The following is a 26,290-nucleotide window of genomic DNA, read 5'->3' as shown; positions in this document are numbered from 1 at the left end:
AAAACCAGTCATAAGGGTCAATTTTTAAAACTTCATATGTAAATTCATATATCTGAAAGTTGAATAAATAAGATTTCTATTGATGCAAGGTTACTTAGGATACAACTATTTGAAAATCTGGAATCTGCAGGTACAAAAAAAAAAAAAAAAAAAATCTAAATATTGAGAAAATCGCCTGTAAATTTGTCCAAATCAAGTTCTTACCAATGCATATTACTACTCAAAAATTTGTTTTGATATATTTACGGTGGGAAATTTACAAAATATCTTCACGGACTTAATATACTAATAATTTTTGACATAAAAAAATTGATAACTTTGAGCCATACAATATATTTTTTTGGCTATTGCTACAAATATACCCGTGCTACTTAAAACTGATTTTGTGGCCACATACGTATAGAAGTAAGAGTATACATTACCAGCCTCACCAAAGCCATCTTGTGATCCAGACTGAGGCATGAAGAGGGAGGATGAGGCCCCCTGATTGGGCTGGAACCAGATCTGCACATCCTGTAGTGATCTGTGGGCATAAGACAGCGTTTCATCACCATATATCTAAATGCAAACTTCATATCTTCATCAAGAGAGCTTTTCTATCTGAATAACTTACTTTGTATGCACACAGTAGAGTTTAATCTGGATTCCTGATTTGGATTCCGAAGGTCCCTGGTTTCCTTCTGTGGGAAGATATTTAGAAAAATATTAGAAAGCATCAATTGAATGCATCTTCAGTCAACTTAAAACAAGGCTACAAATATTTGCATACACAAAGATGGTGTGAAAATAAGGAAAGGAATTTACCTGTCGTCATGCTTTCGCTTTCCTCATCAGGGGGAAGGACCTCAGTGTGGCGCAGTCGGGCGCGGGCGACATCCTGTACGCCGAAGCTGAGCACAGGGTGTGTAAGCAGAAACTCTGAAACTGCAGTGAAGCTGGCACGGCCCTTTTCCTGATCCTGGAGCAGCTCCATGACGTACAACACCTACATATCCAACACACAACCCAGAATCAGCTGCTAATAAACAACCAGTTATATATCAACATTGACCTTAGCTTAAGAATCCTATTTACCAGGACACATGTTGGAGTTGGCTAAGTGACCATGTTTAATTTGCATGTATACTTTGTCTTTCTACCCGTCTAAATTTCTGAAGTTCCAAAAATGTGCAAATTGACCTATTTTTAGTCCTTTCAGGTACAGTCACACTTCCTGCTTGAAGATTTTTTGCGTCAGGTTTGAGGTGAGTGATTTTAAATGGCATTGACATAGTTGGAAAAAATTCAATGCATCTTATTTCGTGGAACGTCAAGGAAGTTGTTAAAATTTGGAAGAATAAAAAAAGTAAGGCTATACAAAGTTTTGTCTACTACCCACTCAAGCATGATTCTCATGTTTTTTTCAGTGTCTGCGGTCTCTCCATATGAATATCTACTACTCAGAGTTCACTTCACGTTTTTGATTAAAAATATATCTTACATCATAACACACTAAATCTAGAAAAATTAAAAGAGACAATTTTTGAAAAAAAAAAAAAAAAAAAAGAAAAATCAGGACATTACTATTGTTACAACTTTAATGAATTATTACATTGTGATTACACATCCTTTTTTAATTTTTACATGTATAAAAACATTAATCACTGACTTTGAGGAAAAAAAAAAAAAATTATATATATAAAATATAAAATAATAATGAGTCTGACCTTCCTCTGAACATCACTGAGAATGAGAAATTCTGCAGAAAGGTCCAAACTAGCCTTCAGGCTGGGTAGCACACTGCTGTTGAATGGATCTGGAGAAAACCTGAAACATACAAATGTACAATTCTTATAAAATTCATACATTTAGGCTATCATATCCATAGAGGAGAAAGTATTACGTTTGGGCTGGAACAACACAAAATAACATAGCTTCAGGTACATCGAACAATTAAGAAGTAAACAGACCTGATGGTTTGTAAGCACGTCCATGACACTGTGCACCACATCTTCAGTTCCAGGTTTTGATCAGCTCCAGTGATCAGAAAGCGCCAGAAAGGAACTCTTCAGAAGAAAATAAATGGTTGAGTTTAATGTACAGCATGTGTCTAATACCAATTTTCAAGTAAAAACAACTGCAAAGACAGCTTAAAGCCCAGTGTTAAATTCCCTTTGAATTTGGTTCACTGAAGACTAAACAGACTTCATACTCACTCTGGGTCTTGCTTTTTGTGGTTGTCACAAAAGAGCAGGCATGAAAGAGGCCGTCCATTATGTGGCTGCCATTCATGCAGGCATCTGGAAAAGGAGCAAGGTTGCCTAAATTTTTTCACAGGGTAATCAATTTAATGATAGAAAAACATGAAAAAATTAAAGCAAACCATTACTGTAGTCATGTTTATAATTATTAACATCAGTATAATAATTGATTATTATTGGTTATACATTAAATACATAAATCATTAAATATCATGACAACTCATGTATGTGGTAACTTATAATGTCAAATGTTTATAACAGACATTACCAGTCAAAAGTTTTTGAACAGTAAGATTTTTAATGTTTTTTTAAAAGAAGTCTCTTCTGTTCACCAAGCCTGCTTTTACTTGATCCAAAGTACAGCAAAAACAATAAAATATTTTTATCTTTTAAAATAACTTTATCTGAATACATTTTAAAATGTAATTTATTCCTGTAATCAAAGCTAAATTTCCTTTAGTGTTACATGATCCTTCAGAAATCATTCTAATATGCTGATTTGCAGTTCAAGAAACATTTTTATTATTATTATTATTATCAATATTAAATTACAAAAGTATTATTATTACTAGAGTGATGATAAAGATATTTATATATATATATATATGTTACAAATAATAAATGTTTTTTGAGCAGCAAATCAGATTATTAGAATGATTTCTGAAGGACCATGTAACTGGAGTAATGATGCTAAAAATTCAGCTTTGAAATCACAGGTATAAATTACTAATTAAAATATATTCAAATAGAAAGCAGTTATTTTAAAAAGCAAAAATATTTCTAAATTGTACTGTTTTCCTGTACTTTCAAATAAATCAAATAAATCAAAATCAAAAATTGATAAAATGCTTAAAAGCTACATGCCATAGTTTTATTTTGATTTGTTACCATTTATACATTTATTATTTGTTTGGATTTGAGGTCAGTAAGATTTTGTGTTTTTGAAAGACATCTCCTATGTTCCCATGTATCATAGCTGCATTTATTTAATGAAAATATATAAAACAGAAACAATACTAAACGATTATCTAAATTTCAATTCTATTCGGATTGTATTATTGATGTTAAAAACAGTTGTACTGATTAATATTTTTGTGGAAAACATCCAATAAAAAGTTTAAAAGAAAAACTTTTAATTTGAAATATTTGTTTGTAACATTATAAATGCCTTTTATGTCACTTTTGATTAATTAAATGCATCTTTACTCAATGCTGAACAAAAGTATTTCTTTCTTTCAAAAATAAAATCTTACTAATCTAAAACAGTTTCTAATGTCTAAAACATGTACCTGGGTTGGTCCTGTCCTTCAATGTAGATTTGCCAAAACTTTACATATCCATCGTGACTGGCTGTGGCCAAGACAGTGCCATCAGGGGACAGCGCACCTTCACTAATGCGCTGCAGAAATAAAAATACATTTAATCATAAACATTACACCCTATAACTCATTTATGTGCTACTGTAATTACATTAAATCTAATTTCTTAATTAGTTAATACAATACTGCAGACAAAGCATTAAACTAAGACAGCAAGACTTACTGCTGTGTGTCCTCTAATGGTGATGAAACCCTCTTTCAGTTCAGTGGCATCCACAGGCCATGAGCTGTTATTGGATCGGAGGATGTCAAGGTCCCAAACCTCAGCCTACAAGTGCAAGAGAAAAATCCAGTTTGGAGAGTAATAGCATTAAAAACACTTCAAATCTAATAATATGAGGACATTTTGGAAAGAAAGTGATAAAACTGTCAAATTCCAGAGAAGACATACTCGGTCTTCATGAAGGAGCGCCAATGTCTGACAGGCATCTTCTGGATTCTCATCATTGTCCTCCGGGATGAAGGGACACCAGATGAGTCTGCGGTTAGAATTTAGTGGCGTGTCCTCAGGCCTTCGGATGTGGACGATCACTTCATCTCTAAGAAGCATCAATGTTAAGGAGAAATATCACAGTTCTCCTGCTCATCAGAATTATACTATAATACTTGAAGATCAATTTTTTTTATATATAGAATCAAATAAAAAGGTTGACTTTATTAAAACTTCTTTAGTGTTCTAAACCTTCAACAATCAGATTTTTTTTAATAAAACATGAAATACACTACAAGTCTAAAGTTTTTGAACAGTAGGCTCACCAAGCCTGTATTTATTTGATACAGCAAAAGCCGAAATATTGTGAAATATTTTTACCATTTAAAATAACTTTCTATTTGAATATATTTTAAAATGTCATTTATTTCTGTGATCAAATCTAAATTTTCAGCATTATTACGCCAGTCTTTAGTGTCACATGATCCTTCAGTAATCATCCTAATATGCTGATTCGCTGTTCAAGAAACATTTTTTCTTATTATTATCAATATTTAAATCACTCGAGTACATGTTTTTCGAGATTCTTTGATAATTAGAAAGATCTAAAGATCAGCATTTATCTGAAATAAAAATCTTTTGTAACATTATATACTACACCATTCAAAAACTTGGAGTCAGTATCATTTTTCATGAGGGAAAGAAACTAGAGAAATTACTACTTTTATTTTGCAAAGATGCTTTCAATTGAAAAGTGATGATAAAGACATTTATAATGTTACAAAAGATTTGCATTTCAAATAAATGCTGTTCTTCTTAACTTTCTATTCCTCAAAGCATCCTGAACAAAAAAAAAAATCTACTCAGCTGTTTTTAGCAAATCAGAATACTAGAATGATTTCTAAAGGATCATGTGACTGGAGTAATGATGCTAAAAATTCAGCTTTGAAATCACAGGAATAAATTACATTTTAAAATATAATCAAATAGAAAACAGTTATTTAAATAGTAAAAAATATTTCAAAATTTTACTGTTTTTGTTGTACTTTGGATCAAACAAATGCAGGCATAGTGAGCAGAAGAGACTTCTTTAAAAACATTAAAAATCTTACTGTTCAAACTTTTGACTGGTACTGTACCTTCATCATAATGCCTGCTCAATCTACAAAGGATACTGTATTTTGCTGCTGTGGCTCGTGAGCTGCCAAATGAACATGTTTCCAGCCTCATCCACGCAGCCCAACAGGGTGGAGTCCAAGTGGGCGAAAGCAAGGTCTGTGACTGCACCGGTGAAGCCCTTCAGCAGGGAACGCTCCGTCGAGCCCAGTCGCAGCACTCGGATCATAGAATGATTGTTTGTGCCTGTGAGTGAAAAACAATTACAAACCATTCAGCTGAATCCCATCAACATTTTATTCAAATGACTGTGCTAAATGAGCCATGGAAAAAAGACAGTGTGCAAACTGACCTCTGATGGCATAAGCCAAGTATGAGTTGGAAACGGCTATTAAGTTGCCATAGTAGTACTTGTGCTCCCAGTCATATTTGGCCACTGGCTGAATTTTAACCTGTAAGAACAGTCATAAAGAAAGCATTTTGGCCTATTAAACTCTACAACTTTCCCAATAGTTAGTTGTAGAGATCTCTTGCCAAGTAAACATTTCATAAGTGAGCACTAGCTGAAGAATTACTGACTAGACATTTCTATAGTTTTCATGATTTTATTCATTTCAAATTACTTTTGCAGAGATGGAAATACAAAATTAAAAGGTATAGTTCATCCAGAAATATATTTTTAGATGAAATCCAAGAGCTTCCTGACCCGGCATAGACAGCAAAGCAACTGACACGTTCAAGGGCCAGAAAGGTAGTCCATGTGAGGTCAGTGGTTCAACTGTAATTTTATAAAGCTACCAGAATACCTTTTATGCGCAAAGAAAAACCATTTATTTTGTGTTAAGTCTTTTACGCGTGTACCATAACGCAAGAGTGTGCATTCTTCTGCTTGCAAGTAAGGCACAAAATATATTAATTTGTGTGACAAAGATGAACGAAGGACTTACAGGTTTGGAACGACATGAAGGAGAGTCATTTTTGGGTGAACTATCCCTATAAAATTCCCTGATTTTTCTAGGTTTTTTCCATGTCAGTGAAACCCTGAACTGCTAATAATAAACAGTTTTGCACATTTACACACCTTGTTGCTGCCACGAGCCTTACTGTCAATACTAGAGTCACGACTGGACACGATTTCCACATTGTTTGCTCTGATGGGGACACAGTTGGAACCATCATCTCCTGAAAGGCAACTGGGAAAAAAAAAAAGACACATCGATTTATTGACAATTGAGCTCTAATAATGTGTGTGTGTGTGTGTGTATATATATATATATATATATATATATATATATGTAATCTGTCAGACTGATGCAGACTGATGTTTTCTAAGTATCTTATGCTCACAAGGGCTGCATTTATTTGTTAAAAAAAAATACAGAAAAGAACTAATATTGAGAAGTATTTGAATTTAAAATGTTGTTTTTTTTCTCTTAATATACTTTGAAATATATAATTTATTTATGTGATGCAAAACTGAATTTTCAGCATCATTCTTCAGTCTTCAGTGTCACACTATCATTCAGAAATCATTTTAATATGCCGATTAATTATCAATGTTGAACCTGTGATACTTTCTCAGGATTCTTTGATGAATAAAGTGTTAAAAAGAACGGCATTTATTCAAAACAAATATTTTCTAATAACTAAAGTCTTTACTATCAGCTTTTATTAATTTAACACATCCTTGCTGAATAAAAGTATTAATTTCTTTCACAAAAAGAAAAAGACACCAAACTTTTAAACAGTATTGTATATTGTTAGAAAGGATGTCTATTTCAAATAAATGCTGTTCTTTTAAACTTTCTATTCATTAAAGAATGCTTAAAAAGGTATCAGTTTCCAAAACAAATACTAAGGAGCGCAACTGCTTTCAACTTTGATAATAAATCAGCATATTAGCATGATTTCAGAAGGGTCATGTGACACTGAAGACTGGAGTAATGATGCTGGAAATTCAGATTTGATCTGAATAAATTAGATTTTAAAGTATATGTGACCCTGGACCACAAAACCAGTCATAAGGGTCAATTTTTTAAAATTAAGATTTATACATAACCAGAAAGCTGAATAAATAAGCTTTCCATTTATATATGGTTTGTTAGGATAGGACAGTGTTTAAAAAAAAAATCTGAATATTGAGAAAATTGCCTTTAAAGTTGTCTAAATGAAGTTCTTAGCAATGCATATTACTAATCAAAAATTAAGTTTTGATTGTTTACAGTAGAAAATTTACAAAATATCTTCATGGAATAAGACCTTTACTTAATATCCTAATGATTTTTAGGCATAAAAAAAATATTTTTTGACCAATACAATGTATTGTTGGCTATTGCTACAAATAAACCGGTTCTACTTAAAGCGATGGTTCGGAGTAGATTTGACTACATTGCTATGCACTCTGAAGCCCATCTAAATGCCCCATCCGAAGTTATTTTTACCTTAGTCGAACATTTTTTATTTTAAAGATTTACCCCTGAACATTAGGTTATCAAACAACAGTAAACTAGCAGTGAAATAAGACAAAATAAACTTTGCTTTAAATTTAAAGAAATGTAATGAAAAATAATGTAATAATGTAAACAAAAAAAAATTAAACATTAAAAAATAAACTTACAAAGGTATTATATCAGAGTAAAGCGATTTAAAGATTCTTAGCTAGAAACAGTAGCCTATCAACATTTATGGCTGTCAACGTCCACTCTGTGGGATGCCCAAGTTTACTTCACCATTTTACAAATAAATCCTAATCTAATCATGACAAACTATATATCGTTGGAAAGGTCTAAGGCTCTTAAATAGATATTTGACATTTTTTTGTGTTACAAATTATGTAGGAAAACAATTTATGACAAGAGTGCACCTCAAAAATTTCTGACCTTTTTCACAAACACTTTCTTGTTGCCTTTTTTCCTATTACACATTAGAAATAATAAGAAATGATATATCAGATGAAAACTTAATTTCAAAATTCATCCTTTGGAATGACATTTTAAAATCAGACATTGAATTAACATGGAAAATGTACATCAAAATCATATTACTAATTGTTCTTGTCCATGAATTATAAAGATTTAAGATTCAATTCTTCATTTTCACGTCTCTGATCAAAAATGGGAGTCACAGTTAAGGGGTTTAACGGATCGTCATGCTCATATGTGATTCCATTGCTCTGCTGGTCCATAAATCTGGCACGATCAAAGTACTCTTTCAATATTCAAAGTGCTAACAGAGACCGAATTTTCCAAGCATGATAGAGAGCTAACTACACAACTTATAGCCCACATACTAATAACAGCCTAGATATTTTATGTAGCTTAATTTGCGCACATTGGGGAGTCGCTCTCTAAATGCAGGGTAGTAAAATTGCTTTTGAAAGGGCGTCCGGGTTTTACTTTTGGTTTCGTTTTAACGATCCTGCGAAACTCTCGACGGCGCTGAGTGTACAAATAGAAGACCATTATTTTAAATTGCTGCTTTTTTTGCATTTCAAACAAATAAAATGCACCCTTGATGAGCATAAACATGTTTAAAAAAAAACTTAAACTTGATCTTATTGATCACTCAACATACTCTACCGTTCAAAAGTTTAACGGTAAAAGTTTTTTTTTTTTTTATATAAATTAATTAAATTAATTATTCAGCAAGGATACCTTAAACCAGGGGTCACCACACTCGGTCCTGGAGGGCCGGTGTCCCTACAGAGTTTAGCTCCAACCCTAATCGAACACACCTGAACCAGCTAATCAAGGTCTTAATAGGTATACTTGAAACTTCCAGGCAGCTGTGTTGAGGCAAGTTGGAGTTAAACTCTGCAGGACACCGGCCCTCCAGGATCAAGTTTGGTGACCCATGCCTTAAACCAATGAAAAGTGACAGTAATGACATTCATAATGTTACAAAACATCTCTGCTTCAAGATTTCTATGCCGTTCCTCAACAATATTAAACAGCATAACTGTTTTCTACATTAATAAAAAAAAAAAAAAAAAATTGTGCACCAAATCAGCATTTCAGAATGATTTCTGAAGGATCATGTAGAACTGAAAACTTGAGTAATGACTGCTCAAAATTCAGCTGTGTCATCACAGGAATATATTAAATATATTAAATATACTAAATAATATTTCAAAATATTAAGATTTTTACTGTATATTTAAACAAACAGCTTTGGTGGCCATAAGAAACTCATTTAAAAATCTTACCAATCCCAAACTTTTGAATGGTAGTGTAAATGTTATAAAGCAAAACATATCTAGTATATAAAAAAATGACAGTTCATATTATAACATTAATGGTTTGCTAAATAGAATATACAATGTTAATGACAGCAAAACATACATGGTCTGTGTTTCCTGTCCATTAAGTTTGTCTGAGTTGTGAGTTGTTGGGTCCACCATCGCCGCAAGCCCTCCTGCTCCGAGAAGATCGGCTCCAAGTACACCATTCAACTCTCCATTGAAAGATGGTTTTCTCTGGCTCTCTACCAAAGAGGGCTCTGTGGAATTATATGACTGATAAATCAAGTTGTAAAAATGCACTGGTGCACTGTCTATTACTATAATGACTCAATATATATATCAGTGATGTCCATAACCACTTGGACTAGCTTGACTAACATTCCTCCTCCCATTTTTATATATTAATTGTTTTTTTTTTCAGAATAAAAAAATACGTGCATATATGTAAATATGTATATATGATGCGACATATTGTATAAGCACTGTTCTAACACAAGACAAAACCTTGTAATGATGCACAAAAAGTTGAACAGGTTTTAAAACCGTCTTTTTGACTTGACATGTCCTTTCACAGAAAGCTATAAAGTCACTTTTATCAAACCACTACCGAGTTATGAATATTAAAAGCAGTAAACTCTTGAATAACATTTAGGCTCATGTCGCAATTTTACTCAACTCTTTCAGAGCAAAAGCTGCTGCTGCGCCAGCATGACTTTAGCCCATACGTGCTACATTTCTCCTTATTTTATTCAATCACATTAATACAAAAAACGTTATGTTTATTACTTATAACGCTGTCCCGCGTTTTTGAGCGATCATAGTCAGGTGGCTTGGGCTGAAATCAAGCGCTGCGCAGCATCACCGCGCCGCGGCCTAGCTGCTCCCTTCCCCGGCAACTTACCGGCCGAATTACCGGGACGATCCAATTTTAAGATATCCCGAAGGTGCTGGGTCGCGCCCTCTATGTCCATGTTGGAACTGGAAGCCATAGAGTAGGGAAGGGGGAATTGAATCGCTGGGAACTGTCAAATTCTCAATAGTTTAATTCTGTGTCTGAGCTCGCCCCTCATAAAAGCCTGCAACCGTCCGTCAACTTCCGTCGAGCGTTCACTGCATTTCATTCCCCCGCCTCTGCTGGCAGGTTTTCTTCGGTTCCGGAGTGAATCAGCCTACTTGACAGAAACTCCTTAATTACATTTTTAATAAGTTGAATTGATTTTTTAAATCACAGATTTATATTTATATTTAACTGGGGTGTTATTATAATCATTAAACGTATTATCAAGACTTTTTAAGTATAAGTAGTCGTCAGAAAGTCACCTCCTCCATCTATAGAAATAACATAACAGCACACTTTACTTTGATCTCCTTTATTTCCACATACATGTAGGCAGCTGAAGTAGTCTCTTACTGTATTTTCACATTGTATTACTGTTGTTTTTGTTTGGAAAATCAAGTCTTCTTTTGTTTTACTCTTCCCCTTAAACCACAGAAAGAGTGGTTATCTGCAGGGTCAAGCAAGCATGAAGTATGTGTACAATACATGTATTCCAGCAAAAATATATAATGCAAGAATGTGACTCATTAGACTGATGTTCTAGCAGATCTGTCTAGAGATTTCAGTGCAAAAAGCTACAACGCAGAAGACATCTTTCTAAAATATCTGTACCATCGCTTGGCACAAAGGCCTTCATATTTGGTAAATATGATTTTTCTAATCCTAAACACTGAACATAACTCCTTTAGTGTAAACATTTTGTGGAAATGAGAAAATAGTCACCTCTTCTTCCCACAAAGGCTGTGTCTGTGATCCTTCTTGTACTGGAAATGTCAAAATATAAGCCTAAATATGGAAGGTAATAACAGCTTTGGCCACACTACAAATTTGATGACATTTACATCCGTACAAGCTTATGAAACAACACCCCACATCTCATTACTTTAGGATTTTTATCAGTGGAAAACAGGGGAACCTCTGAAGTAAAACAGAAAGGGTATATGAAAGAATAAAAGCATCTGGGCTTTTTTTGTTCTTGTCATTTCAGACTTCTTAACCTTGGCAAAACTGAAGAATGCTTGTTTTTTCTCATTAACAAGAGCATCCATGTATGATTCTACCATTTTTAGTGTTAGGAAAAAGATGCAATCCTTTGCTAATCATAGCGATCTCACAAATAAGCCAACTTAACGTATTTAAGTCTAAACCACTGCTTTAAAAAAAAAAACTGGCCACCTGTAAAAAAAGAGAAATAAGAGCTCCATTGTTTTCTGCTCTGCTCAAATCTATAATCTTAAGGAGATCATCTAATATGAAGCAGTATCAAAAACATGAAAAGGCAAGCATAGAAAAGGGGAAAAAAGGTAGACGCAAAACCAGACAGGGGGATGAACAAGATGATGACATTGTTAAGAAAAAGTCAAAGGTTTTATTGTGTATCGTGGCTTGGTAATTATTGTCACAGAGAGCAGTGAGCAGAAAGTGGGAAGCACACTGGTCTGAGGGGAAGGGGAAATCAGGGTGGTGTTCTTTGGATAGCTAGAGCAACCTGACATCACACCAATTTTCAAGTGGGGGCGAAAACCAAAAATAAAAGATTTAAACTTCAAGGAGCATATTCTAAAAACAAGCTGAACACACTTTGTACTAAAGCAAAGAGAGACAGTAAGACGGTTGTTATTTCAAAGTCAAAAATCATCAACTAAAATATAAATGTCAAACAGCCGAGGTTAGGTTAATACGTATTTGTCCTGGTCAGGGCGTCCTCTGATATTTAAGCTCCCCATCATCATGCAGGTTGGCGAAGGAAAAGGGTCAGTTTGATGGATGTGTGGGCTTTCAGCAAAGAAACATGTCATTTCTGGAGTCGAGGCAGTACTGTATACGCCTGCATGTTTTTCTGTGATTGACTGCTGTAATCCGGTGCCGTTTCTCTTGAGTGTGATGAATGAAGGGCTGATTGACAGGTTCAGGCGTCATCGGGGCGGACCCCATCCTCCACCTTCCCCCACTTCCCTCCTGCTAGCCATGGGGCGTTTAACCAAAATTGTGCAGCGCCAGGCGGAACATGTCATTGGTGCAAACCCAAGCCTCGTTAATGTTCTTCAGGATGAAGCTCTGATGGAATCCCATGATGGGGTCATCATCTGCCTAGACAAAGCAGAAACAGAAGAGATTTAAACAGTGGCTCTCATACAACTGTGCAAACTTCATTAAATAGAACGCTACTGTTAGTCTTCAGACATGTTCAACAAGTTTTAAAGCAAATTAGTTCAGCTACAGAAAGACAAAAGCTGCATTACAGAATTAGTTTGCATCCAGATTTAAAATGTCCTGATTATTTACTCACCCCATGTCACCCAATGTTCATGTCTTTCTTTCTTCAGTCGAAAAGAAATTATGGTTTTGAGGAAAACATTCCAGGTCCAAACTGCAATTTCAGTGCAGCTTCAAAGGGCTCTATATGATCCCAGTCGAGGACTAAGGTTCTTATTTAGCTAAACGACTTGACGTTAAATAAAAAAAAAGCTCATTTCTATACTTTTTAACTACAAATGCTTATCTTGCACTAGCTAGACTCAAGGTTATTATAGTTTTGCTTTTTTAAATTTGTTTTATTTTGATATAGTTTTCAAATGAGCAATAAAATGTAGTTTCATTTTATTAGTTTCATTAACAATTTTGTTACTTTTAGTTTCACTTTTTATTTTGTGAACATTTCTATTTAGTTTTTATATAGTTTAGTTTCAGTTTTAGTTGTTTAGAGATCAAATGGAGATAACGATTTCCCTGCAATTCTAAACTAAGCAAAATAATTTGAGACATATAGAGAGCGGTAGTGCAAATACAGATTTGAATTTTCCGTAAGACTTTTCAAAAGTTGAATAGATATAGAGAATCGTTGTCATTTAGAAATGAGATCGTGTGGGTGTTTGAATCTCGATCTTTTAACGATTAATCAGCTCTGGTATAATGGTTTGATTGCTTGTGTTACATAAAAAAATAATAATAATAATAATAATTTTGCCTAAAACTGATGCAGTAGCCTAGATTTAATGTGGGTGCTGTTCAGGTCGCAGTCTTTATTATTTTTCTGCCATCCAATCATGACATTTCCAATCGAAAACGATTATTTATGTTTGATAATTAGTATTTTACTTTAGTTCGTTTTTCAGTAAAAGTTTTTTTTTTTTTTTTTTTGCTTTTTTAGTTTTTGATTTATTTTGACGTTTTTATTTTATTTCAGTTTACAAAAATGTTTTCTGATCATTTTTTTTTTTAGAAAATGACTAATTGTTTTGCTAGATAAGACCCCGGCTGGGATCACGTAGAGCTTTTTGAAGCTGTGTTGAAACTGCAATTTGGACCTTCAGCCCACTGATCCCAATTGAAGTCCACTTTATGGAGAAAAATCCTGGAATGTTTTCCTCAGAAACCTTAATTTCTTTTTGGCTGAAGAAAGAAAGACTGGATTATCTTGGATGACAAAGGGGTGAGTAAATCATGAAGAAATGTTTATTCTGGAGTGAAGTAATCCTTTAAGGAACCACAGCAAATTAAAAGCTAATAGTCTGTCAAAACATTTACTTGTTTCACAGCTAAGGACATAATGTCTTGAAATAATTACAGCATATTTTGGTAAATGAAGGTGAAGCAAAAATAACTAAATTACAATCTGGGTCAGTTTCTCACATAAACACTGAGCCTAGTTCTGAACTGAAATGATCTTCACCAATTAATCGCCACAAATAATACAAAAACCATCACCTATAACATATTATAACCTGGCTGTATATTAAGTTATTATTACCATGTTTTTATTAAATACACACATGCCATATACTGATGTAACTCAAACAATCATTTTAAAGAAGCCACAAGTTAAGAGTCATTTTAGCACACACTGTTGTTAGGTAAATAAAACTTTTTTGCTAAATAAAATGAAAGCTGAAATCAAATAAACAAAATTGAAATACTAAAATAACTATAATTAGAATAATAAAAAAAAATTTAAAATGACAAAACCACAAAATAACTAATACCTAAACTATAAAAAAAATAACAATACCAATCATTTTATAACACTTATTTTACTCTAATAGTCAATCCTTGTTCATTCACATATTATTTAATGATGCATATTTATAAATCAAATGTAAAAGTTCAACAGAAATATATATGATCCTTAGTATGTTTCAGTCATTTTGAATTTTGAAGGTCATGTTAGTTTTTAGGGCCCAATGATTTCTGTGATCCGGAAAACGCAGACAGAATTGTGAAATTCATTCATAAAAATAGAATTTACTGTATAACACGGAATGTCACAGAATTTGTCAAATTTTCTATGAATAAATCAAAAGAGGTGCTTTTGATTAATAAAACTTAATGATACCAAATAAAATCCAGAATTTTTGTTAAACTTATAATAAATTAATGTTAAATTGGGTAAGTTTCATGATTTCAATTAATTAGACATGCTGTTTGTTTAATATTTCTTTTAATTTAACCATTAAAACAGAGTCTAGAAAAATTTTGAAAGAAAAAAAGAAATCCAGAAAAATTAAAACTAAAATTTTAATTAAAATTAAAAAAAGTTTGGAAAAAAATAAAACAAAATAGGGCCATAAGCTTTTCATCTGAAGAAACTTATTATTTTAAATGTAAGCATCTATGAAAAACTGTATTCTTATACTGTGCAAAAAGAGTATCATAATGCTGAAAAAGCATTTTTAGTAACAACTTTTGGATTTGAAATTAAAATAACGGATTTATGTTGTGTTTGTGGTATACAGCCGCAGATCAGTAGCAGACTGCAAACACATCCTAAGTGAAAGCACAATGAGCTCATGCTGCTTCCCTGCATACATAATGCGCACAGACTGCAAAAGGAGTATGTGTGAAACAGGTGTCAGTCACCACAATTTGGTGCTTGTTAAGTTAAACCTTTCTCCACTTTGTCACACTGTTGGACACATTATGTCATGAAAGGTCAGTCATTCATGTCACCAAAAACGGCCAACTCTCATTGAAAATGAATGACTTTGGGTTGTTTTGCTACAAAGGTGCAAACAAAATCTTAAACACACCAGGCGCTTGATCTGAACACAGCTTAAAGCCGTTAGTAGAGAGGCCTGTACAGTGTGCGTGAACCCAAGCGGACACTGGTCCTTACAGACATTAAGAGAAGGAGGAAAGGCCATGTGACCACCGAGAGCCTTTAAGCTCAAAGGTTGTGCAGGGCAAGCCTGAAGACTTCGTTGGTGCAAACCCAGGCGGTGTTGATACTTTTCAACAGAAAGGTCTGGTGGAAGCCCAGCACCTGGTCATCGTCCGCCTGACAGACAAACACACATACACTACAGCTCTGAAATGCTTATTAAATCTTATATTATGTCACGTAAGGTGGAGTGAGAGGGCAATAAGAAAGGCTTAAACCGTCCACGGCCGCTCTCTTTTTAAATGCCACTGGGATAATGATGATGTTATGCATTTCAAATGAGGAAAATGCCCTCTTAGACCTCATCACATACAGAAGTGTTCACCTCAAGCGCTGATGCAATAGCATAACTCTCAGAGGTCAGAATTAAATTTAGAAAATACTTACTTTTAGTTGGCCTACTACCATACTCAATATGCAGCTATCAGGGGTGGGCTGGTGGTCTTGTGCTGTGATGCTGTGAGCTATTTTTGTGAAGGGCAGGCTCTGAAAAAGAAAATATAATGTATATCATCAGTGTTTAAACTGAAAGATATTTCATATACACTACCAGACAAAAGTTTTTGGACAGTAAGATTTTCAAAGATGTCTCTTCTGCTCACCAAGCCTGCATTTATTTGAGTATTTGAGTATTTAAGTACAGCAAAAGCAGTAATATTGTGAAATATTTGTGCAATTTAAAATAACTGCTTTTCTATTTGAATATATTTTAAAATGTAATTTATTTCTGTGATCAAAGCTAAATTTTTAGCATCCTTACTCCAGTCGTCAGTGTCACACGATCCTTTAGAAATCATTCTAATATGCTGATTTGCTGTTCAAGAAACATTTATTATTATTTTCAATATTTAAAACAGTTAAAAACAGTATAAAACAGCTGATGAATAGAAAGATCTAAAGATCAGCATTTATCTGAAATAAAAAGCTTTTGTAACATTATACACTATACCATTTGAAAGCTTGGTGTCAGTATAATTATTATTCTTTTTGTGGGAAAGAAATTATAGAAATGAATACTTTTATTCAGCAAGGATGCTTAAAATTGTTCAAAAGTGATAAAGACATTTATGATGTTACAAAAGATTTCTATTTCAGATAAATGCTGTTCGTCTGAAGTTCCTATTCATCAAAGAAACCTGAAAAATTCTACTTAGCTGTTTTCGATATAATAATAATAATAATAAATGTTTTTTTTTTGCAGCAAATCAGAATATTAGAATGATTTTTGAAGGATCATGTGACATACTGGAGTAACGATGGTGAAAATTCAGCTTTGAAATCACAGAAATAAATTACATTTTAAAATACATTCAAATAGAAAACAGTTATTTTAAATAGCAACATTTTTTCAAAATTTTACTGTTTTGCTGTATTTTGCATCAAATAAATGCAGGTTTGGTGAGCAGAAGAGACTTCTTTAAAAACATTTAAAAAAAAAACTTTGTCCAAAAACCTTTGACTGGTAGTGTACATAGGGTAATTAAACATCTGATCAATATGTAAATGGGGATGCACAATATATGTGTTGATGTTAGAGATTTTTTTTAATCAGTATTTGTTTATACTGGTGAAACTCCTCCTGTTTTCAAAAATAAATGTTAGTCTCTGAACACAGAGGAAATGAGAAATGAACCCTAAACTATCAAACTGCTTTAAATAAACTCTCACACACAAATACTTACGGAAAGCTTTTCGACAATTGCCGCTTTTCCCTGGAATTGCTGACCCTCCCACGTAAGGCATGATGCATCAATCTAGGACAAGACAAAAAGATGAGATGTAGATAGGCTTAAGATGCCAGTATGAAGCCAGATAGTGAAGCAGTGCTGTGGCCTGTTTATACATATAAACAGTACATACATATACACAAACACACGCACACACACACACTTAAAGGGATAGTTCACCAAAAAATGTATTCTGTCATTGATTACTTCTCCTCATGTCGTTCCAAACCCATAAGACCTTCATTCATCTTCGGAACACGAATTAAGATATTTTTGATTAAACCCAACAGCTTTCTGACCCTGCATAGACAGCAATGCAACTGACACATTCAAGGCCCAGAAAGTTAGTAAGGATATTAATAAAATAGTCCATGTGACATCAGTGGTTTAATAATTTTATGAAGCTACAAGAATACTCTTTGTGGGCAAAGAAAACAAAAATAGCGACTTTATTCAGTGTTGTGGTACTCGACTCGAACGCACTTCGATTGCCACGAAAGAGAAGAAACCGGTTTAGGTCATTACTTCTGTTTTCTTCCGCAAAAAAAATGTATTCTCGTAGTTTTATAAAATTACGGTTGAACCACTGATGTGAAGTGGATTATTCTATCCTTACTACTTTTCTAGACCTTGAACGTATCAGTTGTGTTGCTGTCTATGGGTTCCTGTCTCAGGGTCAGAAAGCTCTAGGATTTCATCAAAAATTTGTGTTCTGAAGATGAACAAATGTCTTGAAAGTTTGGAACGACAAAGATAAGCAATTAATGACCGAATTTTCGTTTTTGTGTAATTTATCCCTTTAACAAATATCCCCCCAATATCAGTATTGTTTAACATCTTTTGTATGTTGTTTATGTATGAGCACTTTAGGCTTTCTTTTTAAAGGTCCAGCATAAAACCACATTTCTGGCCTGAAAAGACTCCTCTGCTGAACACACGACAAAACTTGTTTGTTACTGGACATCTAGCGTCACTCTGCAAGACATAAACCAAGTGACGCTTTCAACACTAACATGATGGCAATGCAGAGACAGTAAAACATTTCTCCCGGCAATGGGACTAGTCCTGAAGACAGGAGCTCAATGCAATACTTACATATATCGATCCAAGTTGAGTCCTGTCTGTGTCAAACAGCTGATAGTAATGTTGCACAAAGCTGGATCCTATTTGTTCCCAAATCGGCTTGTCTCCCATTCTGATTCACCCTGCTACAGGCACTGGTGGAGACAGAATACATGACTCAATGTACATGACAGATTGAAAGATGAGAACAACTGACAAGAAAAAAGAAAAACTGTAATCTACATTTAGGGCGTGTTCACACTTTGGTCCGGACCAAAAAGGAGAGTGATACATTTGGTCCTGGACTGCTTAGCGTTCACACTGGCATTTTAACCGCAAACCTAAAGGCATAGTGATACTTTCACAACCTGATTGGTCGGGTTGAATTATGTATATTTCGTGATGGAAGGAAAAGGTGCGTTCGTGTATGAATGTATGATGTGTATGACATCAAAGTAGCCATTCAATGATCAGTCTGCTCATTGCCGCTTTAAGTCGAATACACCTAATGCCATCTGGACTAAACGCACTCATTGTTGCGTGAATATGATTTGATTTTCACCACCTGTGAACTTACAAAGAGCTCATAAAATGCATTTTACCACCTCGTTGTTCCATGTTTACCCTCTGCTCATTTTGTACACCGCATGTTCCCTTCATGAAATCATGTCACATAGCATTGCATCTTGTAATTACCTCCTGTTTTGTTACGTTTGGAAGTATTTGGTCCATGTTGCGTTCACATTTCATTTGAACCACACCAGAGTTGGTTTGGAAGCGGACTGAGACCCATCTTTTTAGCTGTCTCAGTCTGCTTGTTTGGTGTTCACACTTACTCAAATGAACCGCACTAACAGAGCAATTGCACTAGAGTTCGGTTTAAAGTGTTTAATTGGCAAAATTACTGAGTGCAGTTTTTCTGGCATTAAATATGCCTTAAGAAGCCAAAACCCTTTCCAGCACTGTGCTCTCTGTCTTCTAGATTGTATTTCCACAACATGAAAGTGATATCTTATGGATTTATGAATACAATACTCATTTTAAAATCTTCCTGGTCTACTGACATTTGTCAAGGTATCCGCTTTGAACATTATAAAGCTCATGATAACTTTTGTTAACTCTACAGTATGTAAAACTACCTCACCGGCTTATTACCCTTTTACCGCAAAAATGGACGTTCAAAGACAAAATCCTTAAGATGGCTGTGTGCTTGTTTTTTTGGCACATAAGTTCTATATCAGCTTTATTGTGAGGAAAATATTAAACATAGATCTATCAATCAATAATCAAATGACAAAATCGCACAAAATTAAAAACAATTAAAAATGCCATTTTCACCAAGAATGATAAATTGATAATAATTATTCAAATTGGATGAAAATAGGTCCACACCACAACTAGAAGGATCTAGTTGTTGGAATATTGTTGGAAGCACTATTTTTTCCAGCTGATAAACAATACTAACATTGAAAGCCAATCAGAATCCTCCCATTTTTAATTCTTAATTCTGTTAAAAGTCATGTTCTGATTAGCTGTCCAAGTCTTTACAGTTCACCTGCTTGAAAAATGTATTCAGTTACTCCACCGATATCAATCCTCTAAAGGGTTGAGTTGTGGTTTGGACTTCTCTTAGAATTGGAACGATTATTAACACTTTATAATTGTCGCTCTTAAAGGAATAGTTCACCCCAAAATTTAAATTCTGTCATTAATTACTCACCCTCATGTCGTTCCTAAACCGAAAGACCTTTGTTCACCTTCAGAACACAAATTAAGATATTTCTGATGAAATCCGAGAGCTTTCTGACTATGCATAGACAGCAACGTAACTGAAATGTTCTCAGGCTCAGAAACATAGTAAGGACATCAGTGGTTAAACCTGAATTTTATTGAGAGTACTACGTGACATTGACTGTTTTATGTTTTACGATGTCCTTACTATGTTTCTGTGCCTGGGAACATTTCAGTCACATTGCTGTCAATGCAGAGTCCGAAAACTCTTGGATTTCATCTAAAATACCTTAATTTGTGTTTCGAAGATGAACGAAAGTCTTACAGGTTAGGAACTACATGAGGGCGAGTAATTAATGACAGAATTAAAATTTTTGGCCAAACTATTCCTATAAGGCTTGTACTGTAGTGATAACTACATTAGTGTCCACACCAATGCACAATAACCCTCTGTTTATAACAAAAGTTATATCTAAATGCTTGAGCTCTTTAATGCAGATTAGATTATCGTTGGCTGCTCATGTTTTTATCGCTTTTCATACACAGTACCGATATTGTTATAGTTGTGGGGTGTGCCCTATTCTCTATAGAAAGTTTTCACAACGTGTCATCAATCGGCCATATTGGTGGCACAGAATGTAAAACAATGCCACTGAACCGAACAAAACTCACATATTTTGCTGATTATTGCTGCTGAAAATGGTCAATTATTGTCATGTTTTGGGCTGTGATAATCGGTCGGACCAGGAAAAACATATGGAGTACCAAAAGTTTTAACAAATCAAGGAAAAGAGTTCAAAAGACTGTCTGAGGAACAAAAGGCATTTGGGGTTGGCCAATCTGAACAAGGATTTCCAGAACAAGAATCTTGACAACATTCATATTTCTTTGAATAATTTCCTGTCAGGTAGGTGAAATATTAGGCTAATATCTTAATTAATACTGCTTGTATGTATCTTTACCACCTATTAACTTTAGTTTGTCAAAGCATTGCGCCCTTTCCTCCTTACTACATCCTTCTCTATATGATTTAGCAGCTTCTACACATTTCTTTCATGGTTTAGACAGCATAAATTAACAGAAAAACATATTCAGTAGTACATTAACTGTGCAACCCATTCTGTCGTTTACATCCAAGTATTGCCAATTTGGCTTTATGTTTTTAACATTAGAATTATTGTCCTTTATGTGAATTTAGTGTAATAAGCTCCTTTCTATTTAGAAGCTCATGGAATCTAACACACTCCTGCTCCACCCTTTTCAAAACCCATACCGGATTTGTCAGCAACTTTGACTGGTTAACATATCATGTGATTGGGTCATGATTCACTGAAGTCTTTCAAACCTAAACATATCAGTTTCTCCAGTATCTACAGTTTCTACTTAACTTAAGTTGTGTTCTGAAATACAATGTGTCTTGAGTTATCTACAGCAGTTGATGACAACTCCCTACAAGTAAACTTTCTGGCATACATTAGTCATTGTGAATGAACTATGAATGATACCAATTGCACTAACCAAACTGGCTCGATTACTGTCAAATCAGAGAATTAGATCAAAACGACAGGTATATTCACGACTGATATTCATACTAAAAAGACACTAATTTTAGACACTCTCATCACTTACCAAGTACTAACTTCACTTACAAATCAATCAGTGACGCTATGAACACGTCCACATTGTGATTAAAACAGTTTTTTTCTTTAAACTACTGACACTATTTGATTAAGAATGCTACTAAGCATACTAAGTAGCCATGCTAAGATTACTAGCTAGCTTTCAATGGCCTCGCTGACTGACTGATTCATTTTAGCTTTAGCCGTAGACGTGCTAACACTGGGCTGTCTGTCTACAGCGAGCTCACCGGCTAAATCGTGATGCAAAAAAGTTATGTTTTACGTTGAAGCGGACGTTGCCTTTTGAATATCGACTCGGAGATTCAATAGTAACGATCAACGGTCAACTTGGAGCAAACGGACCCTCGTTCCGTTCTAAAAATACTCCAGAGCCATATGAGCTGAATGCAGTCGCGGCGGCCCGTACACGCTCCTGTCCTATAGGCGTGTCCTATTAGCTAGTGCTTCAGAATATTCTTGGCAAAAAGCCCCAGTGCTACTTTGCACAAAGTAGTTATAAAGTAGTTATGTGCAGCGTAAATGCATTCTTAACTGTTATAAATAATATGCGGCCAACATCTTACCTCCGTGAGCCCTAAACCGAATCCCCGGTTCCAGTTATGGCGATTCCAGCGCGCCGAGAACAGAAGTTGAGCGGCCTCTTCGCTGTGAGCATGCGCAAAGCGCTTACACACTGCTTTGAATTTTGCTTCTTGACCGCGGGTCAACAGTTTCTCAGTGTAAACATAGTCGTTGATGTATTGGTTTCCAAATCTAGAACTAGTGCTTCCAGCAGCAGGTGAATCTAAGAATAGTATGCTTTAAATACTCACAAGTATTTCCCCTTAGAAACCATATTTGTGCAGTTTCTCTTCTGTTTACAAACTGTGGTTGTAAATTCTGTTGAATAATATTACATGTGCAGAACATTTCAGTTTAGTTTAATGCAATTAGTCCCACAAACGTAGTGCTTCTTTGCATGGACATTAAAGTAAATTAAGCTTTTGTTAATAATGAATTACATTAAATTGTAACAAAACTGACAAGCAAATAAATATAATTAAGTACCATTTATTTCATAAAATAGCTAGCCTATTAAGTAATATGTAGCGGACAATATAAATGAATATAGCTTTGTTGACTTAGATGTAAAAGGTCAATATAACAAGCATCAATGCCAAAGCAAAAAAAAAGTATACTTACTCACAAATTTTGCCTTTTTTCTTTTTAAGGAAAAGCCAAAAATAAAAAAAACGTGTTAAAGCATGCATGAAGAATAGTATAGTGTACTTTAAATACTCACAAGTATTGTCCCTTTTCTTTATAAGGAAAAGCCAAAAATAAAAAAACATGTTAAAGCAGCACACAAAATAGTATAGTATGCTAGAAATACGAGAAGTATTGTCCATTTTCTTTTTAAAGAAAAGCCAAAAAATAAAAGCATTTTAAAGCAGCACACAGAATAGTATAGTATACTTTAAATACTCACAAGTATTGTTCCTTTTCTTTTTAAGGAAAAGCAAAAAATAAAAGCATGTTAAAGCAGCATGCAGAATAGTATATTATACTTTAAATACAAGTATTGTAACGTTTCTTTATAAGAAAGAGCAAAAATAAAAACATGTTAAAGCAGCATGCAGAATAGTATAGTATACTTTAAATACTTACAAGTATTGTCCCTTTTCTTTTTTAAAGAAAGAACAAAAATAAAAGCATGTTAAAGCAGCACGCAGAATAGTATTGTATAGTATACTTCAGATACTCACAAGTATTGTCAAATCAGCACATGAAGTAGTGGAGTATACTTTAAATACTGAGAAGTATGGTCCCTTTTCAAGAAACAAAAAACAAAAAATAAAAACATTTTAAAGCAGCACACAAAATAGTATAGTATAATTTGAATACTCACAAATATTGTCCATTTTCTGTTTAAGGAAAAGCCAAAAATAAAAACATGTTAAAGCAGCACGCAGAATATTATAGTATACTCTAAATACTGAGAAGTATTGTCCCTTTTCAAGAAAAAAACAAAACAAAAAAAGTACTTTAAATACTCAAGTACTGTCCTTTTTATTTTTAAGGAAAAGCTAAAAAAAACATGTTAAAGCAGCACACAGAATATTATAATATACTTTAAATACTCACAAGTATTGTTCCTTTTCTTTTTAAGGAAAAGCCAAAAAATAAAAGCATGTTAAAGCAGCACATAGAATATTATAATATACTTTAAATACTCACAAGTATTGTTCCTTTTCTTTTTAAGGAAAAGCCAAAAATAAGAACATGATAAAGGAGCACATAGAATAGTATAGTATACTTTAAATACTCATAAGTATCATCCCTTTTCCTTTTAAAGAAAAGCAAAAAATAAAAACATTTTGAAAGCATGCAGAGGAGTATAGTATACTTTGAATACTCACAGGTATTGTCCCTTTTCTTTTTAAGGAAAATAAAAAAATAAAAACGATAAAGCAGCATGCAGAATAGTATAGTATACTTTAAATACTCACAAATATTGTCCCTTTTTTTTTTAAGGAAAAGCCAAATATAAAAATGTGTTAAAGCAGCACGCAGAATAGTATAGTATACTTTAAATACTCACAGATATTGTCTCCTAGAAACCGTATTTGTGCAGTTTCTTTTTTGTTTACAATCTGTGGATGTCAATTCTTGTACAGAACATTTCAGTTTAGTTTTCAGTTAGTCTGACAAATGCAGTGCTTTTTTGCATTTACGAGGTAATAATAAGTTAATAATAAATTGCATTTAACTGTAACAAAGCAACAGAATAAAACTGACAAGCAAATAGATGTACCATTTATTTACATAATTTTTTTTTAAAGTAATCTGTAGTGGACAATACAGATTAATATAGCTTTGTTGATTTAGATGCAAAAGGCCAATATAACAAGCATGACAGTTTCTTTTCCTTTTAAGAAAAGCAAAAAATTAAAACAGTAACACTTTACAATAAGGTGTCATTAGTTAATGTATTACGAACAATGAAAAATACATTTATTACAATATTTATTCATTATTGTTAACGTTAGTTAATAAAAATACAGCTGTTCATTGTTTGTTCATGTTAGTTCACAGTGCAATAACTAATGTTAACAAACTAATTGTGATTTTAATAATACATCAGTAAATGCTGAAATTAACATTAACTAAGATTATTAAATGCTGTAGAAGTAGTGTTCTTTCTTAGTTTATGTTAACTAATGTAGTAAACTAATGTTAACAAATGAACCTTATTGTAAAGTGTTACCATAAAAACATGTTAAAGCAGCACACAAAGACATAAATATTTTGATCTTGATATGTGATTCATCTAATTACATAACAATATGCAAACTATTAAGACAGAGGTATTTCTATTCCCTAGTGCTGTACTGTAGTGTAGTGTGCTATAAAAAGATTGGAAATGTGCTTGACGTAACAACGGTCATCATTTTGGCCCTGCCCTTTTTACATTAGCCACAGAGAGACGCTGTAGCACAACCTCCATGTTCAAAGCTTGTAATTCACACTCCTTTTTCTAAAAAGCTACACTGAGATTCCAGTCCAGAGTTTCAGAATCCAGTGAGGGATCGATAGTCTTGAAGGCAGTCCTGAGGTGCTCTGTATCCACTTGCCTACATTAATGATATACAAAACAGGACAAAACTATGACTATGGCTTTTACTCAGAGATGTTTAATAACATTTTGTAAACATTTACATTAAATTAAGTGGATAAATGATGATCTCTCACCCTTTGCCTTCTAGTTGCACTCTCAGCTCGCTGATGTACTGGAGTCTCTCAGCAGTAGCTTGTTTTTTAACTAGACTCAGGAATTCTTTGTGTCTTCCATCTGTGTCCTGGAGTGGGAACAACATACACAAAATATATATATTAAATGATAAATTGACATACAGTCAAGGCTGAAATTATTCATACCCCTGGCAAATTCTGACTTAAAGTTACTTTTATTCAACCAGCAAGTTTTTTTTATTTATTAGAAATGACACAGACGTCTCCCAAAAGATAATAAGACGATGTACAAGAGGCATCATTGTGGAAAAAAAATATTACTCATCTTTTATTTACATTTGAACAAAAAGTGTCATGTCCAAAATCCTTCATACCCTTCTCAATAATCAATAGAAAAGCCTTTATTGGCTATTACAACAATCAAACTGTCATGATCGGGGCTGTGGGTCTCCCCTCAGCCTCCTGAGGTCGCTATTCACACTGCACTTCTGATAGCATTCACCTGTCCTTGTCGTTAACACTGATTCACTCACATCTGTTCACTATTATCCGGTCTTTAAATACTCTCACCTTTCTCTCCTGCTTCATGTCTGCATTGTCTTCTGTCCTGTGTGTTATGTTGTGCTCTTGAAGATTCCTGGCTTTTGATCGTGTTCTGGATTTTGTTATTTTGTGTTTCAGTTTATGTCTAGTTTTGTGCCGTGTTGGCCTTTTGTTTGTTTAGTTTGTTTTCATTTCATTAAAACCCTTTCCCTGCACCTGGACCCAGACCCTTCCT

At 33.9% G+C, this 26,290-nt stretch overlaps 3 protein-coding genes across 5 annotated transcripts in view; all 3 read right to left on the bottom strand.

Annotated features, from left to right (window-relative positions):
• The window catches only part of edc4 (enhancer of mRNA decapping 4), a 37,943-nt gene extending 27,456 nt beyond the window's left edge, over positions 1-10,487 (bottom strand). For both annotated transcript variants that reach the window (XM_073850759.1, XM_073850760.1), the window contains exons 1-14: positions 10,307-10,487; positions 9,506-9,662; positions 6,247-6,358; positions 5,518-5,617; positions 5,225-5,411; positions 4,011-4,158; positions 3,783-3,887; positions 3,530-3,639; positions 2,196-2,279; positions 1,950-2,045; positions 1,707-1,806; positions 805-985; positions 614-680; positions 432-523 (exon numbers count right to left, since the gene is read on the bottom strand). In XM_073850759.1, coding sequence (XP_073706860.1) covers positions 432-523; positions 614-680; positions 805-985; positions 1,707-1,806; positions 1,950-2,045; positions 2,196-2,279; positions 3,530-3,639; positions 3,783-3,887; positions 4,011-4,158; positions 5,225-5,411; positions 5,518-5,617; positions 6,247-6,358; positions 9,506-9,662; positions 10,307-10,394 — 1,627 coding nt within the window. In that variant the 5' untranslated portion in view covers positions 10,395-10,487. The remainder of the gene's footprint in view (positions 1-431; positions 524-613; positions 681-804; positions 986-1,706; positions 1,807-1,949; positions 2,046-2,195; positions 2,280-3,529; positions 3,640-3,782; positions 3,888-4,010; positions 4,159-5,224; positions 5,412-5,517; positions 5,618-6,246; positions 6,359-9,505; positions 9,663-10,306) is intronic.
• A 272-nt stretch (positions 10,488-10,759) lies between these two features.
• Positions 10,760-22,481, bottom strand: nutf2 (nuclear transport factor 2). 2 transcript variants are annotated; one of them, XM_073850591.1, is made up of 5 exons: positions 22,344-22,481; positions 18,443-18,564; positions 17,303-17,374; positions 16,008-16,106; positions 10,760-12,553 (listed from the first exon to the last, which is right to left on the bottom strand). In XM_073850591.1, exons 2-5 carry the CDS (start codon positions 18,539-18,541, stop codon positions 12,440-12,442), a joined length of 384 nt encoding a protein of 127 aa, XP_073706692.1. In that variant the 5' UTR covers positions 18,542-18,564; positions 22,344-22,481; the 3' UTR covers positions 10,760-12,439. The 2 variants fall into 2 exon arrangements, with proteins under 2 accessions (XP_073706692.1, XP_073706693.1); XM_073850592.1 differs by lacking the exon at positions 10,760-12,553 and adding an exon at positions 15,480-15,737.
• A 2,084-nt stretch (positions 22,482-24,565) lies between these two features.
• Positions 24,566-26,290, bottom strand: part of tsnaxip1 (translin-associated factor X interacting protein 1) — a 14,448-nt gene continuing 12,723 nt past the window's right edge. The window contains exons 15-16 of the mRNA XM_073850911.1: positions 25,513-25,619; positions 24,566-25,394 (exon numbers count right to left, since the gene is read on the bottom strand). Coding sequence (XP_073707012.1) covers positions 25,298-25,394; positions 25,513-25,619 — 204 coding nt within the window. The 3' untranslated portion in view covers positions 24,566-25,297. The remainder of the gene's footprint in view (positions 25,395-25,512; positions 25,620-26,290) is intronic.

Source organism: Garra rufa, chromosome 11 (assembly GCF_049309525.1).
Source record: "Garra rufa chromosome 11, GarRuf1.0, whole genome shotgun sequence".
NCBI classification, from domain to species: domain Eukaryota; kingdom Metazoa; phylum Chordata; class Actinopteri; order Cypriniformes; family Cyprinidae; genus Garra; species Garra rufa.
The sequence above is the reverse complement of the archived record's forward strand: the minus strand, read 5'-3'. Positions and strand labels throughout refer to the sequence as shown.

Coding starts and splice junctions, on each gene's coding strand:
- nutf2 (XM_073850591.1), bottom strand. CDS start 18,541: ATGGGAGACAAGCCGATTTGGGAACAAATAGGATCCAGCTTTGTGCAA. Junction 17,375..18,442: donor CTCAACTTGGATCGATATAT/GTAAGTATTGCA, acceptor GTCTTGTCCTAG/ATTGATGCATCATGCCTTAC. Junction 12,554..16,007: donor TGGTAGTAGGCCAACTAAAA/GTAAGTATTTTC, acceptor TGCTTTGTCTAG/GCAGATGATGACCCCATCAT.